At 35.2% G+C, this 19935-nt stretch overlaps 1 protein-coding gene across 3 annotated transcripts in view; it reads left to right on the forward strand.

Moving 5' to 3' along the window:
* CDK19 (cyclin dependent kinase 19) overlaps positions 1–19935 on the forward strand; it is a 130575-nt gene that overhangs the window by 38196 nt on the left and 72444 nt on the right. For all 3 annotated transcript variants that reach the window (XM_019735007.3, XM_074333445.2, XM_019735006.3), the window contains one exon: positions 7782–7857. In XM_019735007.3, the coding sequence (XP_019590566.1) occupies positions 7834–7857 (24 nt within the window). In that variant the 5' untranslated portion in view covers positions 7782–7833. The remainder of the gene's footprint in view (positions 1–7781; positions 7858–19935) is intronic.

A 19935-nucleotide genomic window follows, 5' to 3' on the forward strand; every position in this document is an offset into this window, starting at 1 on the left:
CTCTTAACCAACTGAGGCATTCGGCCGCCCTTCCAGAAGCTCAGCGGCAGCTCATTGTCTTCAGTCTAGTTGTGGAGGGCGCAGCTCACTGGCCCATGTGGGAATCGAACCGGCAGCCCTGTTATTCAGAGCTTGCGCTCTAACCAACTGAGCCATCCATCCCCCCAAAAAATACATATTTTTAAAAGAAGGTTTTCCAGGTTTTGTTATGCTGAAATTTTTTTTTAAGTTGATCAAGACTAATAAACAAATTTTTTTCACTACAACAAATGCTTAGTTTTTACTATTTGCAAGGTACTTTGTTAGTTCCTGAAGAATACATAGAAATGAATAAGGTAGTCTCCTTACTCATTTGGGAAAAACAGGCCTCAATTATAAGGACTTGCACTAATAAAATAGAGTATGTACGTTTCCTGAGAGAGTTTTGAACGAAGTGCTTGCCCTACTAGTCATGTGTTTGCAAAACATCAGCAGCTGTCAAATACGAGGTGTGATTCAAAAATATGGTGAATGTTTAAATTACAAATTTATTACAGTAAAAAACACATTGCCATTAACCCCCTTCAAAATACTTCCCCTCGATTTGAACACACTTACCCCATCGTTCTTGGAACTTTCTGAAGCAGTTCTGAAAGTCCTCTTTCGTGAATGTCTTTAGTTTTGCTGTTGTGGCTGCCTCGATGTCCTGAATCATTTTGACTTTGGGGAAGAGCCAGAAGTTGCACAGTGCCAGATCTGGTGAAGAAGGTGAATGAGGACACACTGTAATGTTTTTATTTGACAGAAGTTACCGTACCAGAAGTGATGTGTGACACGGAGCGCTGTCATGATGGAGGATGATTTATAGTACATTAAAACACACCTCCTCTCAACCATAACTCACTCCCGACTGACTGCATGGAACACGTTGAAACTTGTCACATACTGTTCCACCTGCCACTTCCAATATTGAAGATCCCTGCCTTTCTGTTGGATGGCACTTGGCAGCAGCATTTACTGTATTTTGTGATCACAACAGAAAGGCTTCGTCTCACACATCGCTTCAGGTACAGCAATTTCTGTCAGATAAAAACATTACGGTGTGTCCTCATCCACCCTATTCACCAGCACCGTGCGACTTCTGGCTTTTCCCCAAAGTCTACATGACCAAGAAAGGTAAATATTTTGAATTGATTCGGCACGTTGAGGCAGCCACGACAGCGCAACTAAAGACAGTCTCGAAAGAGGACTTCAGAAAGTGGCAAGAATGATGGGATACATTTGTTCGAAGTGAGGGGGAATGTTTTGAGGAGGATTAATGGCAACATATCTTTTACTGTAATGTTATTTTTGATTTAAACATTCACCGTATTTTTTTATCATACCTCATCTATTTGGTCACAATAGATAAGCCTATCTCTGGAATGCTTCTTGAATACATTCTCTCCATTCTTAGTATATTTACTCTAATTTTGGTCTTTAGCAACTCTTCCTAAAACTTTTACCTTTGACTTTAAATCCTCTGATCCATCCTGCATACTGTCTGCTTATTGAGAATACCAGTTTGATCGTGTGTTTCTCTTGCTTGAAACTTCTAAAGGCTGCCAATTTTACAGGAAAAATGCCAACTTTTTAGCATACCATACAAGACTATGCTAATTCCATCTTCTTTACTCTTTTCATGTGTTGCTTAATGTCTTCTGTTCTAGCTATACTCATTTGTCTTCTGCTGATTTCTTGAATATAGCGTGGATTTTAATCTTCAGACTTTGTCCATGCATTTCTGGTGTCCGTAAGGCCCTGACTCCTTTTGTTTGCTTTGTGAAAGCCTTCTCATCTCTCAAGGTCCATTTGGATGTTCCCTTTGAAAATTCTTTTTACCTGATAGCCCTTGTATCTAGCCCCTCTACCCGAACCAAATCTTTCTTTATTTAATGTACTTTGCACATATATCTGCTGTCGTGCTTATCAGCTTATGTCCCTTGCTTGTGTATCTCTCTGTGTATCGGTTCACAAGGGAAAGGATTGTCTTGTTCTTCCCACTCTGTCTAGAGACCAGCACAGTGCCTGGCACACAGTACATGCTTAGTAAAACATTTCTGAAAGGAATGTCTGGCATTACTTGCTATATTACCTTTTGTAGCAAGTAAGTCTGACTTGAGAGTCATGAATTCTCAAAGGAAGATAATGTTTTATATTAAAACTTTGGTTTACACTCAATGTTTGCTAATAATTACTTTCTGTGTAATGTAGTCCTTAGTTATTTACATTTTAAACTTAACACTTTTCATGCCTGAAGTCGTAAGCCATGACAGCAGATATATTTGTTCTAATTAAAATCACTTCTGAGCAATAAGAATTTGACATAATAGGAGTTTCTGAAATTTTGTCATTTTAGAGCCTTTAAAATAGTAAATGTTTATCTGACTTAGAATTCTGAATGAAGGAAATAGTATAATCCAAGTTCTCACTTCTCACACTTAACAGTAACCTCCTAATTGTTTTTCACACTTCTAATTTCTGTCCTTCCTAATAAGAATAATCTTCCTACATAACTTTAGTTGCCTTTAGAATAAAATCTATATTTCCTGGTCTCCATTTATTTACATCATCATTTCTTTGGTTAATGGTCTTTTCATTCACACGATTAGACAAAGTGAAAACTTCATCCATCTTCAGAGTCTTCCTTTCCTTGACTTACAGAATCAAAGGAATTACTAAATTTTGTCAGTTCTGACTCAGAAATGTCTTTTGAACCTATGTCTGTTCTATGCCACTATTCTAATCTAGTCTGTCATCTTTTCCCATCTGGACTTTTGACACAACCTACCAAATGTTTGCTCTGCCACCACAGTTACATTTCTGAGCAAAGATCTGTTAGTGTACCTTCTCTGTTCTAAAAACCTTTCGTTCCACACCATTTACATAATGAGATACAAGCTTCTTTGCTGCGCTCACACAGTCCCTTTCCTTTTCTTTTCTAACCTCATTTCTTGCCCCTGCCATCATGCCATGCCCCCAGTTTCCAGCTATACTGAACATACTAGCGATTTCTTGAATATGCTTCTGCCTGGATATGCTTCTGCTTCTGTCAGAATACACTTCTGCTATACTTCTGCCTGGAATTCTCTATCCCCATCATCTGTGCTGTGCCTGAGAAACTCCTCTCTTAAAGGCACTACTCTTGTAGTTACCTTTCTTAAAGCTTTGAAAGAAATACTAGTCTCGTTGTCTCTGTGCCTGTGACGCGTACTTCTTAGATGCAGAAGAAGTCATATCAGAGTTATTTGTTTATATTTCCTGCTCACCCAGAATCTTTTTCTGGCTGAATTGCGACTCCGTGATATCTAGGGTATCACAGATATCTAGGGTCAGTTTCTAATTTTGTTCATCCTCAGAGTTTGGCATAGTTTTGGGCATATAATATTTATTCAGTAGTTGTTTGTTGGTTGATGTAAAATAAAATAGTAAGTTTCTTTTGTTTTCCTTAGAAACATAAATGGATTTTAACCCTACTAATTTGAAGACTAAAAATTTTCCCTTAGCCTTGCTTGAGCTTGAATGTCTGCCTTTTTTTCTTAAAAGATGTTTCTAAATTTTTGTCTGCCATGAGTCCTTGGGACCAAAGATGGCCCAGGGATGAACTGCACACCTAGTAGTAGTATTGATAGGAGCCAAAAAGCCTTGGGCCTACTTAGTTATGATGATACGAAATGGGGTTCTGGCCAGCCCTTAACTCTAGTTGTGCGTACAGGCTGCTTCACCTTGCTGGAGGCTGGTCACCAAGTTTAGACTGACAGGTAGGCATTGAAAGGTATACATCTATCTTTTTCTTTAAGCCAGTTCCTAATCCATTCAAGACATGTTCCTACATACTGACCTTGTTTCTTTAGGCTTGAGCAGCTCTTCCCTGAATTACATTTAAATGCTACCACTGAGTCTGGTTAAAGCTTTTATTTTAAGGCAATGATTTCTATAGTTTGCACAACTATGTGCTTCTTATTTTTTCTATTATCTATAGAATTGCTTGCATCAGGAGTTTTCTAGAACATAGTGTCTCAGATGGAAAAAGTAATAGGATCACAGTCTCTGCCAAACTAATTTTTCTATTTTGTTGTTACATAATGTTCCTGTCGAACAGTTGCTTTCTTTGTGACTGCTGAAATTGAAGCCTGCATGGTTTTCACACGCATTACTAACGTATAGGAGAAATGTCATTAAATTAAACAAATTCTAAATTAAAAATATCCATGTTTATATTACACATTTATATATTTTTAATTCTCCTGGATTTATTTAGTAAACTCCTTTGATTATTTTCAGTATGCAGTTGCTCTAACCATAGTATCTAATATGCACTAAAATTTAGAGAGCAGCTTATCTGAAGGCTTTGAAATTCCTTTGTCTTTATTACAGTAAATAATATACTACTTTTATTTAGAAATAATAGTAATTTAGAAACAAAATAGTTTTAAGAAAGAACTAAGCTGCTTGTAAAAGCCAGGTTATCAGAGTAGCGTAGGCCAGGTTCACTGGCTTTTCAGCCTTGTTACGTGAAAAAGCAGATTATACTTTTATGATACTTAATATTAGGTATACCCGAGACATGTAAGCTGTGGGGCATGCACTGTCCCCACCTTTTGGAGGAACTCCTGGAGAGGGGCACTCACATGGGTTGAGAGCAATAAAGCTTCCCTGCCCCACGTGCTAGTCATTGAAATATTTGTGGGCATTGTGGGAAAGGACCATCTTTAGTTTCATAACTAAGGTATTGGCATCTGACCGAAGATTCGCATTGACATAGTACGGTGGTGAAAGTGAGCCCCATATGCCTGCTGGTATGCTGCCACTTCTTCATATGGTAAACCTCAGAGGTGCCACATCATCGCTTACATCTGATGTTAATATGCAAGAGAAATGGTAATGATATATGCGCTTTCTTTCAGTCTTCAATGTAAAAGCTGCAAATAAATTTGAAGTTTGCATATCTTGGAGTATTTTATTAATTTAGGAGATGGAAGTTATATTTAAACTTATTAAGTGAAATAATTACTGGGTTTGTTCCTAGATCCCACCCATATAATTCAGAGTAAGAAGTCTATGCGTCAGTCTATTCTGCCCAAGCTTTCAAATTCCTTTGACAGCCTGGATATGAAATTCAGAAGTCATTAATGTGATGTGTTAATTTTGTACTTTTTGACTTACTGCAAATATCTTATAGTTTCCATAGCAACGATAACCTATCCAGATTGTGTAATATTCTTTACAGTATTAAAAATAAAACTATGCAATTACATGAGCGTCTGGAGCAGTTCATTTAGGGGAACTGGGGCTTGAAATTTATTTCTGTTTAAAAATTATGGTTTCCTATGAAAATTTTTTCAGAAAGCTACTACAAGTTTAATAATTTATTAAGTTTATTCTGCAATAGATACCTGGTAGTTAATTTAATTATTAAATCATGAAATTTACACTGTAAGCACTGTTAAGCATCTCAGGCACAAGTGCTCTCACACATATACACATATATTTAAGGTGGCGGGAGACATCTGGTTTTAATTACAGTCAGCCACCTGCTGTTTTGTACTTCTTTAGTGGCTTCTGGGTAGTCTGAAAAAAGTCTAGTTTTATGTTTGGAGGAAACAGAAAAAGGAAAAAAAATGATCACTTAAACTTTCCCTGTTTTTGACTTTGCTCCTGAAAACATGCCTAAGATACCACTTTGACAATACTAAAGATTGTTATAGTAGTTGACAATTTTCATAATGTCAAATCATTTTGGATTCTTTTCTATTTCCCTCTAATTCTAATTCAAAAGACAATATAATATTAACACTAAAGCTAGTTAATGTAACTTCCTACATTTTAACACAACTGTTTTTTATTTTTTATATTACTTTCCATATATGTCTAGATATATGTATATTTTATATGGTATAATTTGTGTGTTTTCTCAGTAGTATATGGCAAACATTTTCCATGTTTCTAATGGCCTTCATGATTATCGTTTTATTAACTGCATAACAGACCATCTTGTTGATATGTCTGGTGTATTTTCTCTTTACCAAAATGCCACTTTATTACCTTGAATGCCATGTATTGGAAGAGACATGGATGTAGTTTTCAAACTGATTGTGGGGGAAAGTAACCCTAACTCAGTTACTTGCTCAAAGCATACGTGATTGTTAGAATCTTCAAAAGGCACTTTAAATGTTTTAAAATACATATTATGAATAACCTGATAACCTCTTAAACTGCTTTATCTGCTAGTAAACACAGAATGGGGAAAATGAGCAATAGGTAAGTAGGACAGGTGTGGCAGTACTTAGGTACTACCATTCCACGAAACCATTGTGACATGGTGATACCTGCTGAGGCTCTAATACGGTGGACTGTATTTTGCCGTGTATAATGCGCTCCCGTGTATAATGCACACCCACATTTTTGGCCCAACCTTTCAGGGAAAAATTCTTTTGCTTTAACTTTTTAATTCAAATTTTTATTTGTTTACATTTAAGTACTTGTTTTTTGTGTTATAAAGAAATTTTAGCATTTATTTTTTAGCGTATCATGGTACAAGAAATTTTATGTAACAAATAATTACAAAACACAAGAACAGACACAAGGTACAAAAAGTTTTATATACCGGTAACAAATTTATGATAGTTACACATCATAGAAGGCCAAGAACTCGTTGTTGCAAGTTCACCGTAAGTTCAACAAAACCGATGATCGGATGATCGTATTCCCTGGTATTATTTTTCAGATGGATATTGTTATTGATTTCTAGAGTTACACTTTCAACTCATAAGCATAAATAAAGGAATTAAAAACATTTATATGGATACAGAATTATGCGCATCCTTATTTTTCCCTCACAAATTTGGGCAAAAATGCTCATTATGTATGGCAAAATACAGTGATCAAAAGACAAAATTTGGAGGGCATGGATTATACTCCTCTTAACAGAACAACCCATGGTATGAACCCATTTGTGACATTTAGCTGGGATCTTGCTGTGGCTGCTTCTGGAGTCAGTACCCTGAGGATACTTACTATGTGGCACTCATCTGATACTCTTAATGTTTTTATGGACTGTATTACCATTATTGAAATGCTGTCTTCCCTTGGTTAAGCACCCTGGTAATTACTGTAGATTCCCAGAATTCTTAATCCTACCTCCATTGTTTGGACATTTCACTGTAACTACTGGGTTTTTCTTAGAGTTCTTGTGAATGAGGTGTTGGCTGAAGTTTTGAAGTCTTTCCAAGGCTTTTGGTTGAGGTCTTGGGACTTTTGAATGTCTGTCCTTTATCCTAGGTGAGTAATAGGGTATCCCAGTCCGTCAACATTTTTCCATAGATCCTCCCTCCTATTTAGTGGTTCTTACACTATGAAATTACTTTAAATGAATATAGGAGTTTACATCTGCCATTTATTTTTGTGGTTAATGTTTATAACAAAATGCTTTCGTAGACTCCAGATAATTAAGACAGGAGTAGAATTATCTTGCAATATGCTTGAGTTTATGTTTGTTTAGTTTTGAAACTAGTGCTGTGTTGAGTATCCTGTTCTGTTTCAGTTTTGAAATTTGTCTGTCTGGTATTTTCATTGTGACATGAATTTTGTTTGGTATTTCATATTTCTGTAGTTGAAATATCAGAAATAATAAGCAGTGCATGCATAGTGACAGTAGTATTTACATATCACTGCAAGACTAGTGCATTTTCATTGTTTTTGTAGTTATAATTTTCAATCAAAATAATGTGTACAAAAAATAATTTTTTTTTGTTCATATGCAGAAAAGATGAAAAAGAATATGCATTGAAGCAAATTGAAGGAACAGGAATATCCATGTCAGCTTGTAGAGAGATTGCAGTAAGTGGATATAAATATTTATTTTGTTATTGATATTGGATGATGATTGATATTAATATAAAATAGTGTCATTAATGTATACAATGCATGGTTATTTCAAAGACGTTAATAAATGATAGTTTATATAAAATGAGAAAAGCTGCATAAAAACTTGTTAATTATTTGAAAGTCATCTTTGAACATTCTCTTAATATTTAGGGTTTATAATCTTAGGAATACTGAACTAAGTGAGGATTTAATTTAAATTATGATTCAATGTAAATAATTTCATTAATATATTTTTCTGTAATTTTAGGACTGATGTGTCTTTATAGAGAAAGGGATGATACTATTAGATATTATGCATATTAAAATTTTTTTCAGAAATAAATGTTCTAGTGCTAAATTTTACTAGTTGCTAGAAAAATAAGACCATCATAATAATAGGATAATTCCTTAAAGAAATACAGTTTCTTTTTTTTCTTTATAGGACATACATATACATTTAAGTAATGATTGTCCATAAGAATGCCTAACATTTACTGAGTATTTACTAGGTACCAGGCTTACTAAGTACTTTCAGGTATTAATTTAATTTTCACAGCAATTATATGAAATGAGTACTTTTAATATCCCCATTTTATAGATCAAAACCATAATTATGGATTAGAAAGCTTACTATTATATTGCCTTATTTTGTTCTTCAGTGTCTTGTTTAATCCTTCAGTTTCTTATAGGGGCTTTATCATAATATCACATGTAATAGGGAATTCTGTCTCTCATTTGGTAACTATTACATACATTGCCCATAGTTCCATGTTTCTGTGTGACTCACTTGGAAGCACGCCATCATCACTGTTAGTAATAAAAAGTGTGGTGCAAAGAAAACATGAGGCAGGAAATCTGTAGACCTGAGTGTCTGTCTGTCTTAGTAGCTAAATTAACCACGAGTCCTAGTTTCCTTATTTGTGAAATAAGGGAACTATGAGGTCCTTTCTCACCATAAAGTTTTTGATTTCAGAATGGGAGCTTCTTACTAGACTGTGCACACTTTGAGGGGCAGGGACCTTATCTTTTAGTGCCTGGCACATAGCGTGTGCCCTGTGAATATTTGTTGAATAGGTAAAGAAACAGAACAAAACAAATTCTATTAGGAGTCTGTGAGCCTAAGTTTACTTTAGAATATAAATATATTGCTTTAAATGTTCAATTTGGGAGTGTTCTATTAATTGCAAAGTGGTGTTACAAATATCCTACCAGAATATGCATTTAGTACACGATTTTTACTCCCTAAAATTCTTAAACATTATTATCTCAATCAATATGAGTACCATTGGTGTGCATTTTTGCTGTTTTAGAGTACGACAATTTAGTATAGCATTAATTCACCATCCATAGTTGGGTAGTTAGGTGATTTTTAAAGTATATGAATATTAGGAAAAGAAAACCCTATTGTGAACTTTGTTATTGAAATAGAGACTAATATATGCCGAGGAATCCATGGGTTTCCCTTTCTCCACATCCTCTCCAGCATTTATCTCTTATCTTTTTGATGATAGTCATTGTAAAAGGTGTGAGATGGTATCTCCCTGTGGTTCTGTTTTACCTTTCCTTGATGATTAGTGATGTTGAGCACCTTTTCATGTACCTGTTGGCTAGTTGTATGTCTTCTTTGGAAAATGTCTATTCAATTCCTCTTCTCAGTTTTAATTGGATTTTTTTCTATTAAATTGAATGAGTTCCGATATATTTTGGATATTAAACCTTATCAGATATATGGTTTGCAAATATTTTCTCTGATTATGTAGTTGACTTTTCATTTTGTTGATTGTTTTGTTATTGTGTAGAAGCTAGAAAAGCTTAACTTTTAAAGTCATTCACAGCCTTCATATTTTTATTGAGAGTTTGCCTAATAGAACTTTACATAGTATGCAGAGTTTCTAGATTGAGTAGTAGTTTCTCACTACCTGAATGACTTAGCCACAGCGTGATAGAGATTGGACACAAATTTCGATGGCTGTTATAGAAGCATAGTGCCTAAGTGCTTATATCCTTGTACATTATAAGCTCATCAGCACAGTTTTATAATTATTCTTTATGCAATATCTTTTAGATCATATCGAAAAAAAAGTTACAAACAAAAATACATTTATGCTCTCTTTTTCATTTGCTATTGTTGTGGTTGCCTTTAGCAGTGCTCTTTATTTTTTGTGTATGTTGAATTACTGTTTATAGTCCTTTTATTTTAACTGAAGATCTCTATTCTCTTAAAAGTACAAAAATGATCAATTTCCTATTCCTGCTCTAATTAGATTAGATTTAATTGGCTATTCTTTATTCTTAGTGTTGCTTATTTTTCGCTTGAATAATATTGAAGCAAAATTACACTATAGTGACATAATTCAGAATAAGGACTAAAAATAAATCTGATAATGGCATGCAAAGGGCTAAGCTCAGAGTCTGAAATAATGCACAGTAAATGGTTGTTTTTATTCTGATTGATAATAACTTTTTCCTATTTCAACTTCAATGAAAGAATATATAATTTTTTGTTGAAATTGTTTCACTGTGTTTAAAGTAAATTATTTTTAAGAATCTATACATTTAATTTAAGAGTAAGGTAGATGAGAGTAAACGGGATCAAATATATGGTGATGAAAGAACTGACTCTGGGTGGTGAACACACAATGAGCTATATAGATGATGTATTACAGAATTGTACCCTTGAAACCCATGTAACTTTACTAACCATTGTTACCCCGATAAACTTTAAAAAAATAATTTTTAAATTATCTTATAGAAGATACTAAATTATAAAATTCAACATAATCTTGGTTATTCTTATTGTAAGTTCAAAATAAGATATTGATGTAGAAAAACGAAGTATTTATTTAAAAAAAATATCCCCTTGGTTTCAGATTGTAAAATGAGAGAGAATATGGACTTTGGATTCAGATAGACTTGGGGTTGTATCTGGACTTCTCCATTATTTCTATAATGGAGTTGAAACAGGATCCATTTTCTAGGTAGCTATAGAAATGAAGCTGTTGTAAAGGGGTGTCAGGACATACCTTGATTTGCTTCTAGGGCTGGCATTCCCAAGGAAGTAGGCCATACAGCAGCCCACTGGTTGCCCAGATTCTCAGAATCCCTGAGCTTCTTAACTTCCTAATGTTCCAGATCATTCTCAGCCCTACCCTATAACCAGTATATCAATCAAATAAATCTCATGAAATGTTTTGACGAAGCACTTCTCTTTTCAAATATGTTCAAGTTCTTAGGGAGGAATTGCCCATGAGAGCAGAAAGTCTGACCCTTGCATATATTTTAGTGGCACATACTGCATCTAAGCTCTTAGGTTAAAATATAGCTAATTTCTACTTTTATTTCTGGTTCATCCTTCAGACTACTTATTTTGATTTATTTGGATTTGGAATTAAACATTTTTCTCCGTCTATGTACTCTCTTTTTTTGCCTAATAAAGTTATTAATCATATAAACCAACTATCAATACATCTGGTTCCTGTGAACCTTAGTTTCTAAATGTCTAAAGTGGAATTAATAGTACCTAATATCACAGAATTGCAGTAACAATAAATTATAGTATGTAAGCCTTTTGTCTCATAATCAATTCTCAATTAAGGTTAACTTTCCTCCTTTCTCTTAAGTTGAATTCATTAATGTGATGGAGGGTAAGTTGTGGGTGGCCATAGCTTACATCAGTAATAATAAACGGGGGGCCAGTACATACTGTTCTAAAAAATTCAGTTAATTTGTTGTGGTCTTTGAATGCTAAATTATATTTAAAATATACTATAGTAGCAGACACAATTGTGCCCTCCCCCACCCCCCCAATATATCAGTCATTTAACAGATATTGATCACCATTCTTTGTAACACAGTGTTGCTTGCTGAGAGAATACAGAGCAGCATTTTCAGGAAGGCGGAAGTCTTTTTAAGTCAGTTATTTGAAATGTGAAATGCCTTTTCCCTCAGGAAACGTTGATATAAATGATGCCCAGGTTACCAGTCTACCCAACCAAAGCCTATGCAGCCTATAGGTAACTGAGTCATGGTACTCTAGTACTAAAGAAACTGAAGACTACTTATAACGTTGTTTCCATGGAGAAACACATTCAGAATTAAAATCTTACGTGCGGGGATATATCTTACCTCTTTCATAGTTTTCTAAATGGCAACAGGCCCTTTAGGACCAGGTCATTGGCCTGGGATCTGAGGCATTGGAAACTAAAGTAGGGATTGGGGGAGATTAGTCATAGTGTCAGAGGTTAGGGGGTGTTATGGCAATCAGAGGCAGGAGTAGAAATTGTATTATGTAAGCAGTGAGGATTGGGAGCTAGGTCTTTGCCTGGGAGGAAAAGAGGAGGGAGGGGATAATGAGGGAGGTAAGGCAGGCTGGGGACCTGGGAGGCCGCTGGTAGGGTTTCAGGAGTAACCAGGAAAATGAGAAATGGAGGCACTTAGCCAGGCAATGGCTGGCTCAAGTCAGCAGAAAGAGCCTAGTGGATAGGGTAATCTAAAGTGACAGGGATCCGAAACGGGAAGCACACAATTAGGGATTTGGTGCTATAACACATTAAAGCAAAGAATCGAGCACAATTGGACTAAGGGGGATAGTTACTTCAAATACCAGTGGATTATCATATTGACACAGCTACACATCTTTTTCTTATATCAGTGACATGAGCTGTGCACATTTTTAATAGAGGTCTTTGGCTTAATTAACAAGCAAAAAAACCAATCGAACAGTGCAAAGTCAAGATGAAGTAGAACTTTAACAGATACAAACTAGAGTTAATGTACTTGCGTTTCGAAAGAATGAAATTATTGTTCAAAACATAATTCTGTTTTATAATTATTTTATATAATTCTCAGTATATAATAAGAATGATATAAACTGATAAGACAAATATTGGTTTATAAGCTTCTTCGCATACTCAGCAGCTCAGTAGTTTTCAAAGTTGGAATAGACTATTTTTCTTAAAAAAAATGTTTTAATTAATTGGAAATGCTACATTTTGTAGGTTTTAGTGATGTGATTAGATAATGTAGCATTCAAATAGTTGAAAGTAAATTACCATTAGAAACAAAATGATTGCCAAAGGATTGAATTTGCCCAAGATAATAATGCTAGGTATTGTTGATAGTAAAATAATATCAGAAAAGAAAAACATATTTGAAACCCTTATTTGCAGAGTAGTAACTGAAGTTTGGATATAACCTATTTTGTCACCTTTTTTCTCTATAAGTAAGTTCCACTTTAGAAAAGCTTTTTTTTTTCCTTTTGGTTTGTCTACCTTTCTAATAAGTTTGCCATACCACTTTATATTTTAAAAATAATCTGGTTAATAAGCCTAACTTTATTTGTGGTTTTGGTCTTTGGGTGTTGCGGGTGTGGTTAGTCTTTCTGAAAGAGAATTCTTAAAATTATGTATTTTTAATCCAATGGAAAAACAGGCCAAAGAGTTAAATAAGAACTTTATTTAAAAAGTGAAACAGATGGTGAATAAATAAAAAAGATGCTCAATTATATTAATGATCATAGAAATACAAAATACCACCACAGTAAGATATATATTTTTGCCCAGCAAATTGGTGACAGTATCAAGTATTTGCAAGGATATAGAATACTGGAACTGTCATGTAGTGCTAGTGGAATTATAAATTATATTACAACACTGAGGGAAACAGTTTATTTAGTAAAGTTAAGAATTACAGACCTTATTACCCAATAAGTTTACTCCTAAATATAGGTGCTGTATATTCTCTCAACCCCAATTGACCTAATTCCCCTTTTATAACAATTATTTTATCGTTCCCTTTACTACCCTGAATTGAAATTCATAGGTGATATAACCTATTTACATGCATAATTTAAAAATCACTATAACCCCTTTATTATAAAAAATAGAAAGTAATTTATAATGAAATAACATTTAAATATATAAGAATCAGGCATTTTAATTATAATATCTAAATGCTAATCAGTCATAGATGCATACCTAATTGTGGAACATGTAATTGAGTTGACACTCTGTGTGTTGTTTTGGGTAGCATTGAATTACCATAATTTTTGGGTTCAGCTAAATCTACACTGTGCTATATGTGATTTAATTAACTTGTGGGCTTCACAACTCATTAGGAGATTCTGAAAAGAAATTCTAATTGTTCCTCGAATTCTTACCTTGAATTCAAAACGTGTGTGAAGCTTATTAGTATGCTAAGTAATATTTTTAATCCCATCATTTGATTTTTCATTTCACTTCTTTTTCTCCTATTGTTTGTCCTATTTCTTGTTCCCCTTTTTATTTCTTACTTGTGTCTTATGTGTTTTCTGTCTTTTTTCCCACCATTTGCCCAAAGTAGGTCTGTTCCACGATTGTAGCTGTTTGTGATTCCACAAAAACTGTTTGTACTTATTTTATCTGTTTTTCTTATTCTTATCTGGAACTGTTTTCCTGTCTAGTTATGTATGGTATGTAGATTCATACTCAGAATTTTCCCAGAAGCATAAAGAAATCATTTATCACATAAACAATTGCTCAATTGTTATTCATTAGTAATTTACAATGCTCTGTTTTCCTCTTGTCCAAAAATGAACAGTCCAGTTAGTGGGCTTAATGGAATTGAGATTCCCATTGTTGCAGGGTTTTTTTGTTGTTCATATATTAGCATTTTAAAAGTATTTTTAGTATAGGTTCATTTTTTGCCTTCATAAAATTTAGGTCAGGGATTGTGTCTGATATATTCACCCTTGAATCCTTGGAATCTGTCTAGTACAATGCTTGGAACAAAGTGGGCTCTTAATAAATGTAATAATTTATTTGAATTTGTTATTTTAACCGTATTAACAACAACTAAAGACTTTGGTGTTCTGATAAAGTTTTCTCAGTAGTACTTTAGGCAAATTATATTTAAAATAAAAAATTAAACTTTGTGGACTATTTTCATTATTTAAAATTCTGGATTCATTCTGATTCTCCTTCCCATAACTATGTATGATTTAATGAATAAGTGGTGGGAATAATAAGTTGATTTTTCATGAAATATTTGAGTATCTGTTATAATCCAGGCATTGTGCTAACTGCTGAGGATACAGTAGTGAGCAAAAAATTTCCCATTCCCTTAAGAAATATATTGTTTTGGAGGAGACAGATAAGAAAACACCAATTTTGACACGATGTAATCAATGCCATCACAATGTTAAGCAGAATGCTGGATGATAATCTAGCCCATACTTGGGAGTCTGAGAGGGCTCCTTGGGGGTTTTGTGGTCGTGGAAGTCTGAAAGACAGACGGGAGCTGGCTGGGTGAAGGAGAAGGAAGTGGGAAAAGGCATTTGGCCTGAGAAAACAACGTGTAGGAAGGCCCAGAAGTTTTATGAATAACTGGAAGAGTGTACTGTTTTAATTCCCTTCAAGCCTACCAAGTTAATGAGTTATTACAATAGCAGCACGTAAATTTCTGTTGTGTTAAGCAACTGAAATTTTGGGGTTTGTGTACTGCAGCAGCTAGTGTTACCCTCATTAATGTGTGAATAATAGAGGTACTGTCCAGAGTTGAAACAAAAAATTGGTGTTAAGAATAATTTTAAAAGTAAACAATAGATGAAGTAAAAATGATCATCTGAGTAAAGAAGATGGAGAGGGAAGATGGAGATGGGGGTGTAAATCAGCTAGTTTCATCTATTATAACAGAAAATCAATAATGTTTAAAGTTCAAAGTGAAGAATAGTGATATAAACACTTCGAGATAGGAAATAATCAAACCAAAGAACCAAAACCACAAAAGTTATAAGTAGTTGTACGTAGGGAAAGGGAGGGATGGATTACAGGTTTGTTTGATTATAATCCCTTTGATATTACTTTTTTTTATTATAAATATATTACTTTGACTAAAAATTAGACGACATGAGAAAATACTGTACATCCACTAGGAGGTCTAAATTAAGACTGATCATCCCATTGTAGGTGAGGATATGGAGGGGATGGACGCACAAAAGGTACCAAAGCCACTTTGGTAAAAAATTTGGACAGTTTCTAATGAATTTATACATATACCAATTGTATGACCCAGAAATTCCATTTCTAGGTATATATATCCAAGAAGAATCACTGTATGTGACCACAGAAAACTTGTGAAGAACATTCTTATCAACTTTATTCATAATCTCCTTAAACAGGAAACAATCCAAATGTCCACCAATAGGGGAATGGATAAATAATTTATGGTGTATCTGTAGCAAAGGTTACTATTCAACTCTAAAAAAGAAAACTGAACAGTAACATGGATGAATCTCAGAAACGATGAGTAAGAGGCCAGACTCAGAAGAATACATGTGGGTTTGTTCTCATTTATATGAAATTCAAGAATGACAGAAATATCTATTGTGGTAGAAATCAGAATAGTGGTTGCCAGGAGTTGGGGGAAGGGTTGAGTGGAAAGGGGCACATGTGAACTTGATTGAGTGATAGAAATGTTCTATATCTTGATCTGGTTGATAGTTACATAGGTGGTATGTTTGTCAAAATTCATGCTGATCACTTAAGACTTGCTCATTTTACTGTATGTAAATCATACCTCAATAAGGTACTAGTAGTATAAAAAATACAAAATAAAGACTAGAGAGCTTGGTGCATTAAAGGAATGAAAGAAGTCTAAAATGGTTGGGTTAAGAGGAAGAGTTGGGGATAGAAATGTTGAAGTGTTAGACTGGGGCCATCTTGAATGACTTCGTAAATTACTAAGGATTATCCTAAAATCATCAGGATAATTTAAGGTTTTTAAGAGAAAGAAAACAAAGTTTGAATTTTAAAACTATCTTTGCCTTCTGAGTGGATTGAAGAGGGGTAAGAATGGATAAAGGAAGACCTGGTAAGAAGCTTTTGCTGACACCAAAATAAAAGATGATAGCGGTTTGTATTAGAGCATAACAGAGAGGTTGGAAGAAGCAGACATTCAGTGATGGAAAAAGAGAGAAGACAAAGTTGACCACAATGTTTCTCTTGATCAACTAGGTGGCTGATGGCACAATTTACTGAGCAAGAGGGCAGAGGTAGGCAGGAGTAGGGGGTAGGTGAAGATGGTGACCTGAATTTCACAGATTCGATTGATTATTTTGGGGAAAGATACAGAAGATTATATAATAGTAATCATGATAATTAGAAATACAGCAATACTGCAAAATTTCAAGGAATTATTACAATCTAGATTATATATTCCTTTCTGCTCAAGCTATTAATTATTCCTTCTCTTTTCTGTTTATGAAGATATGGTTTCCATTCATAGTCTATATAAAATGCAACTACTGAACATTAGATAGTTTATACAGGAAAGAGAAAGTTGGGTGGTTTTATCAAAGAGAATGATTTTTAATGTAACTCTCTATCTTTAATTGTAATAGCCAATCACTAGTATTGAAACCAGCCAATCATATAGTACAGAGATAACCAATTAGACACTTTCGTAGGCGAGACTGCAAAGGGCCCAGTGCTGTTAATCTTATTTTCTGAAAATTGAGATATAATTCACATACCATAAAGTTCATCCTTTTAAAGTGTATAATTCCTTGATTTTAAGTATATCCACACAATTGTGCAAGCATCACTACTCTCTAATTCCAGAATGTTATTTATCACCCCAGAGAGGAACACTGTATTCAGTAGTAATTTCCTTTTCCCCCTTTCCCTCAGCACCTGGCAATCATTAATCTGCTTTCTGTCTTTATGGATTTTCCTATGTTCTTTTTCTTTTTTTTAAAGATTTTATTGGGGAAGGGGAACAGGACTTTATTGGGGAACAGTGTGTGCTTCCAGGATGTTTTCCAAGTCAAGTTGTTGTCCTTTCAATCGTAGTTGTGGAGGGCGCAGCTCAGCTCCAGGTCCAGTTGCCGTTGTTAGTTGCAGGGGGCGCAGCCCACCATCCCTTGCGGGAGTTGAGTTGTCGAACTGGCAGCTTTGTGGTTGAGAGCCCACGCTCCAACCAACTGAGCAATCCGGAAGGCAGCTCAGCTCAAGGTGCCGTGTTCAATCTTAGTTGCAGGGGGCGCAGCCCACCATCCCTTGCGGGAGTCGAGGAATTGAACTGGCAACCTTGTGGTTGAGAGCCTACTGGCCCATGTGGGAATCGAACAGGTAGGCAGCCTTTGGCGTTAGGAGCACGGAGCTCCAACCGCCTGAGTCCCACCGGGCCTGCCCATGTTCTTTTTATATTAACCTGTCTCCAACATCATCACAGCTGGTCATTCTATAATCTAGAGATTCCCAAACTTCATGGGGCTACATATCACCTGGGGGTCTTGTTAAAATGCAGGTATTTTAGTAGGTAAGGCTCAAAGATGTTTCAGAATCAGAAGAAATTTCACTGTAAATGTAAATGAATTGTTAAATAGCTGGCACTAATCAAGGGGAAATTATTCCAATCGTGAGTTTATTTAGTAGTTAATTAACTTGAAAGTGATTTCTCCCCTATTATCCTGGTTATCTACATGTATAAGAGCTTATTCTGGGGTTATTTGTACCCGTAATTAGGTCCTGAGATAGTTATTCCAGTATTGTTCCTTAATACCTAGTCCAAAATTTAGCGGCATGAAACACCCTTTTTATTATGCACATGGATTCTGTGAATTGGGAACTCAAAAGGGCACAGTGGGGATGGTTTTCTCAGCTCTGTGATGACTGGGGTTTCTGTCGGGAAGAGTTGGAGGTTGGGATCAACTGTGGGAGCTGGAATAATGTGATGAATTATTTGATAATTTGAGGGCTTATTCACCACCATGTGTGGCACCTGTGCTGGGAGCCCCCAGAGCCCGGGATTGTTGACCAGAGCGCCTGCGTGTGGGCTTCCTGCTGCGGAACACGGTGGCCTCAGCAATAGTCAGCCCAAGTTTAAGTGTTAAAGTGAACAATGAGAAAGCCGCCTTGTTTTATTTTGGACAAAGCCTCACAAACTATGCATTGTCACTTCAACTGCATTGTGTTGGTTGAAAGTGAGTCAAAAACGCATCGAGACAGATTTACCCTCTTGCTGGGAGAGTGGCATGTGCTAGAAGAGCATGTGGTACCAGACACACTGTTGTGGCTATCTTTGGAAAACACATTCTGCCACAATAGTCAGCTCCAGTATTTGCCAGTATTTTACATTTTAAATCCATATTTTATAATGACCTTAGAGATAAAAGGTTAGCAATTCTTTACCTAAATCCATGAATGGAATTTAGGGCTTTACAAGTCTGTGAACTAAGGGTTGAAAACATGAAGGAAAAAAAAAGGTTTTAAAAAAATACATTTTTCTATTACTTTGAAAATAGCCTTTTAAAAACGTTTTTCCCTCTGAAAGTCAAAATTGCTAAGGAATTTCTTTTCCCCTTCCCTTACTTTAAACAAATACAGGGTGTCATGGATCATTAGTGTATCCAGTTAGATTATGTACAGTTTTCATTGTTGCTGCATGTGGAGATAGATCAGTTTCCCACTGCTAAGAATCAAGGAAAATTTACCATGCCATCTGTATTTATGCAGTCTAATTTAAATGGAAAAATATTTTAAAAATACAATAAGAAAGACAAGAAAACAAGAGAAAAAAGGAAAGAAAAAGAAAGGACAAAACATGTGTCATTTGAGCTTATTCTGAAGCGTGAGTGTGCAGGGATACAAAGTCATGCTTTTTTCTTGGCTGGCAAGGTTCTTGCTAATGGAAGCCAGAAGCCAGCAAAGCTGAAGCCTCCTCTATGTCTGCGTAGCCAGAAAACACATTGGGCAGTGTGAACTGTTTTGACAAGAAGGTGGCTTAATTTGAAAAGACTGTAACCTTCCCTAAATTTGGTTATGCCCCAACACAAAAGCCTTGTCTTACTAAATCGCGTAAGCAGAAGTAATGATATGATTGGAGAGTCCTTGATGAAACGCTCGGAACTCTGGATGGTTTCGGGAGCAGAACAATGAACGCCTCTTTTAGATGGTATTGTTCTTCCAGAATTATTGACATTGTTTTCCTAGTAATCTCTCAAGTCAAGGTTTTAAAGGAATTGGAAGCTATGCCATTTTCTTTCAGCATGTAACCAAATGAAATTCTGATGTT

This window comes from Rhinolophus sinicus, chromosome 2 (genome assembly GCF_057876585.1).
Source record: "Rhinolophus sinicus isolate RSI-liver-muscle chromosome 2, RSI-T2T, whole genome shotgun sequence".
Classification (NCBI taxonomy): domain Eukaryota; kingdom Metazoa; phylum Chordata; class Mammalia; order Chiroptera; family Rhinolophidae; genus Rhinolophus; species Rhinolophus sinicus.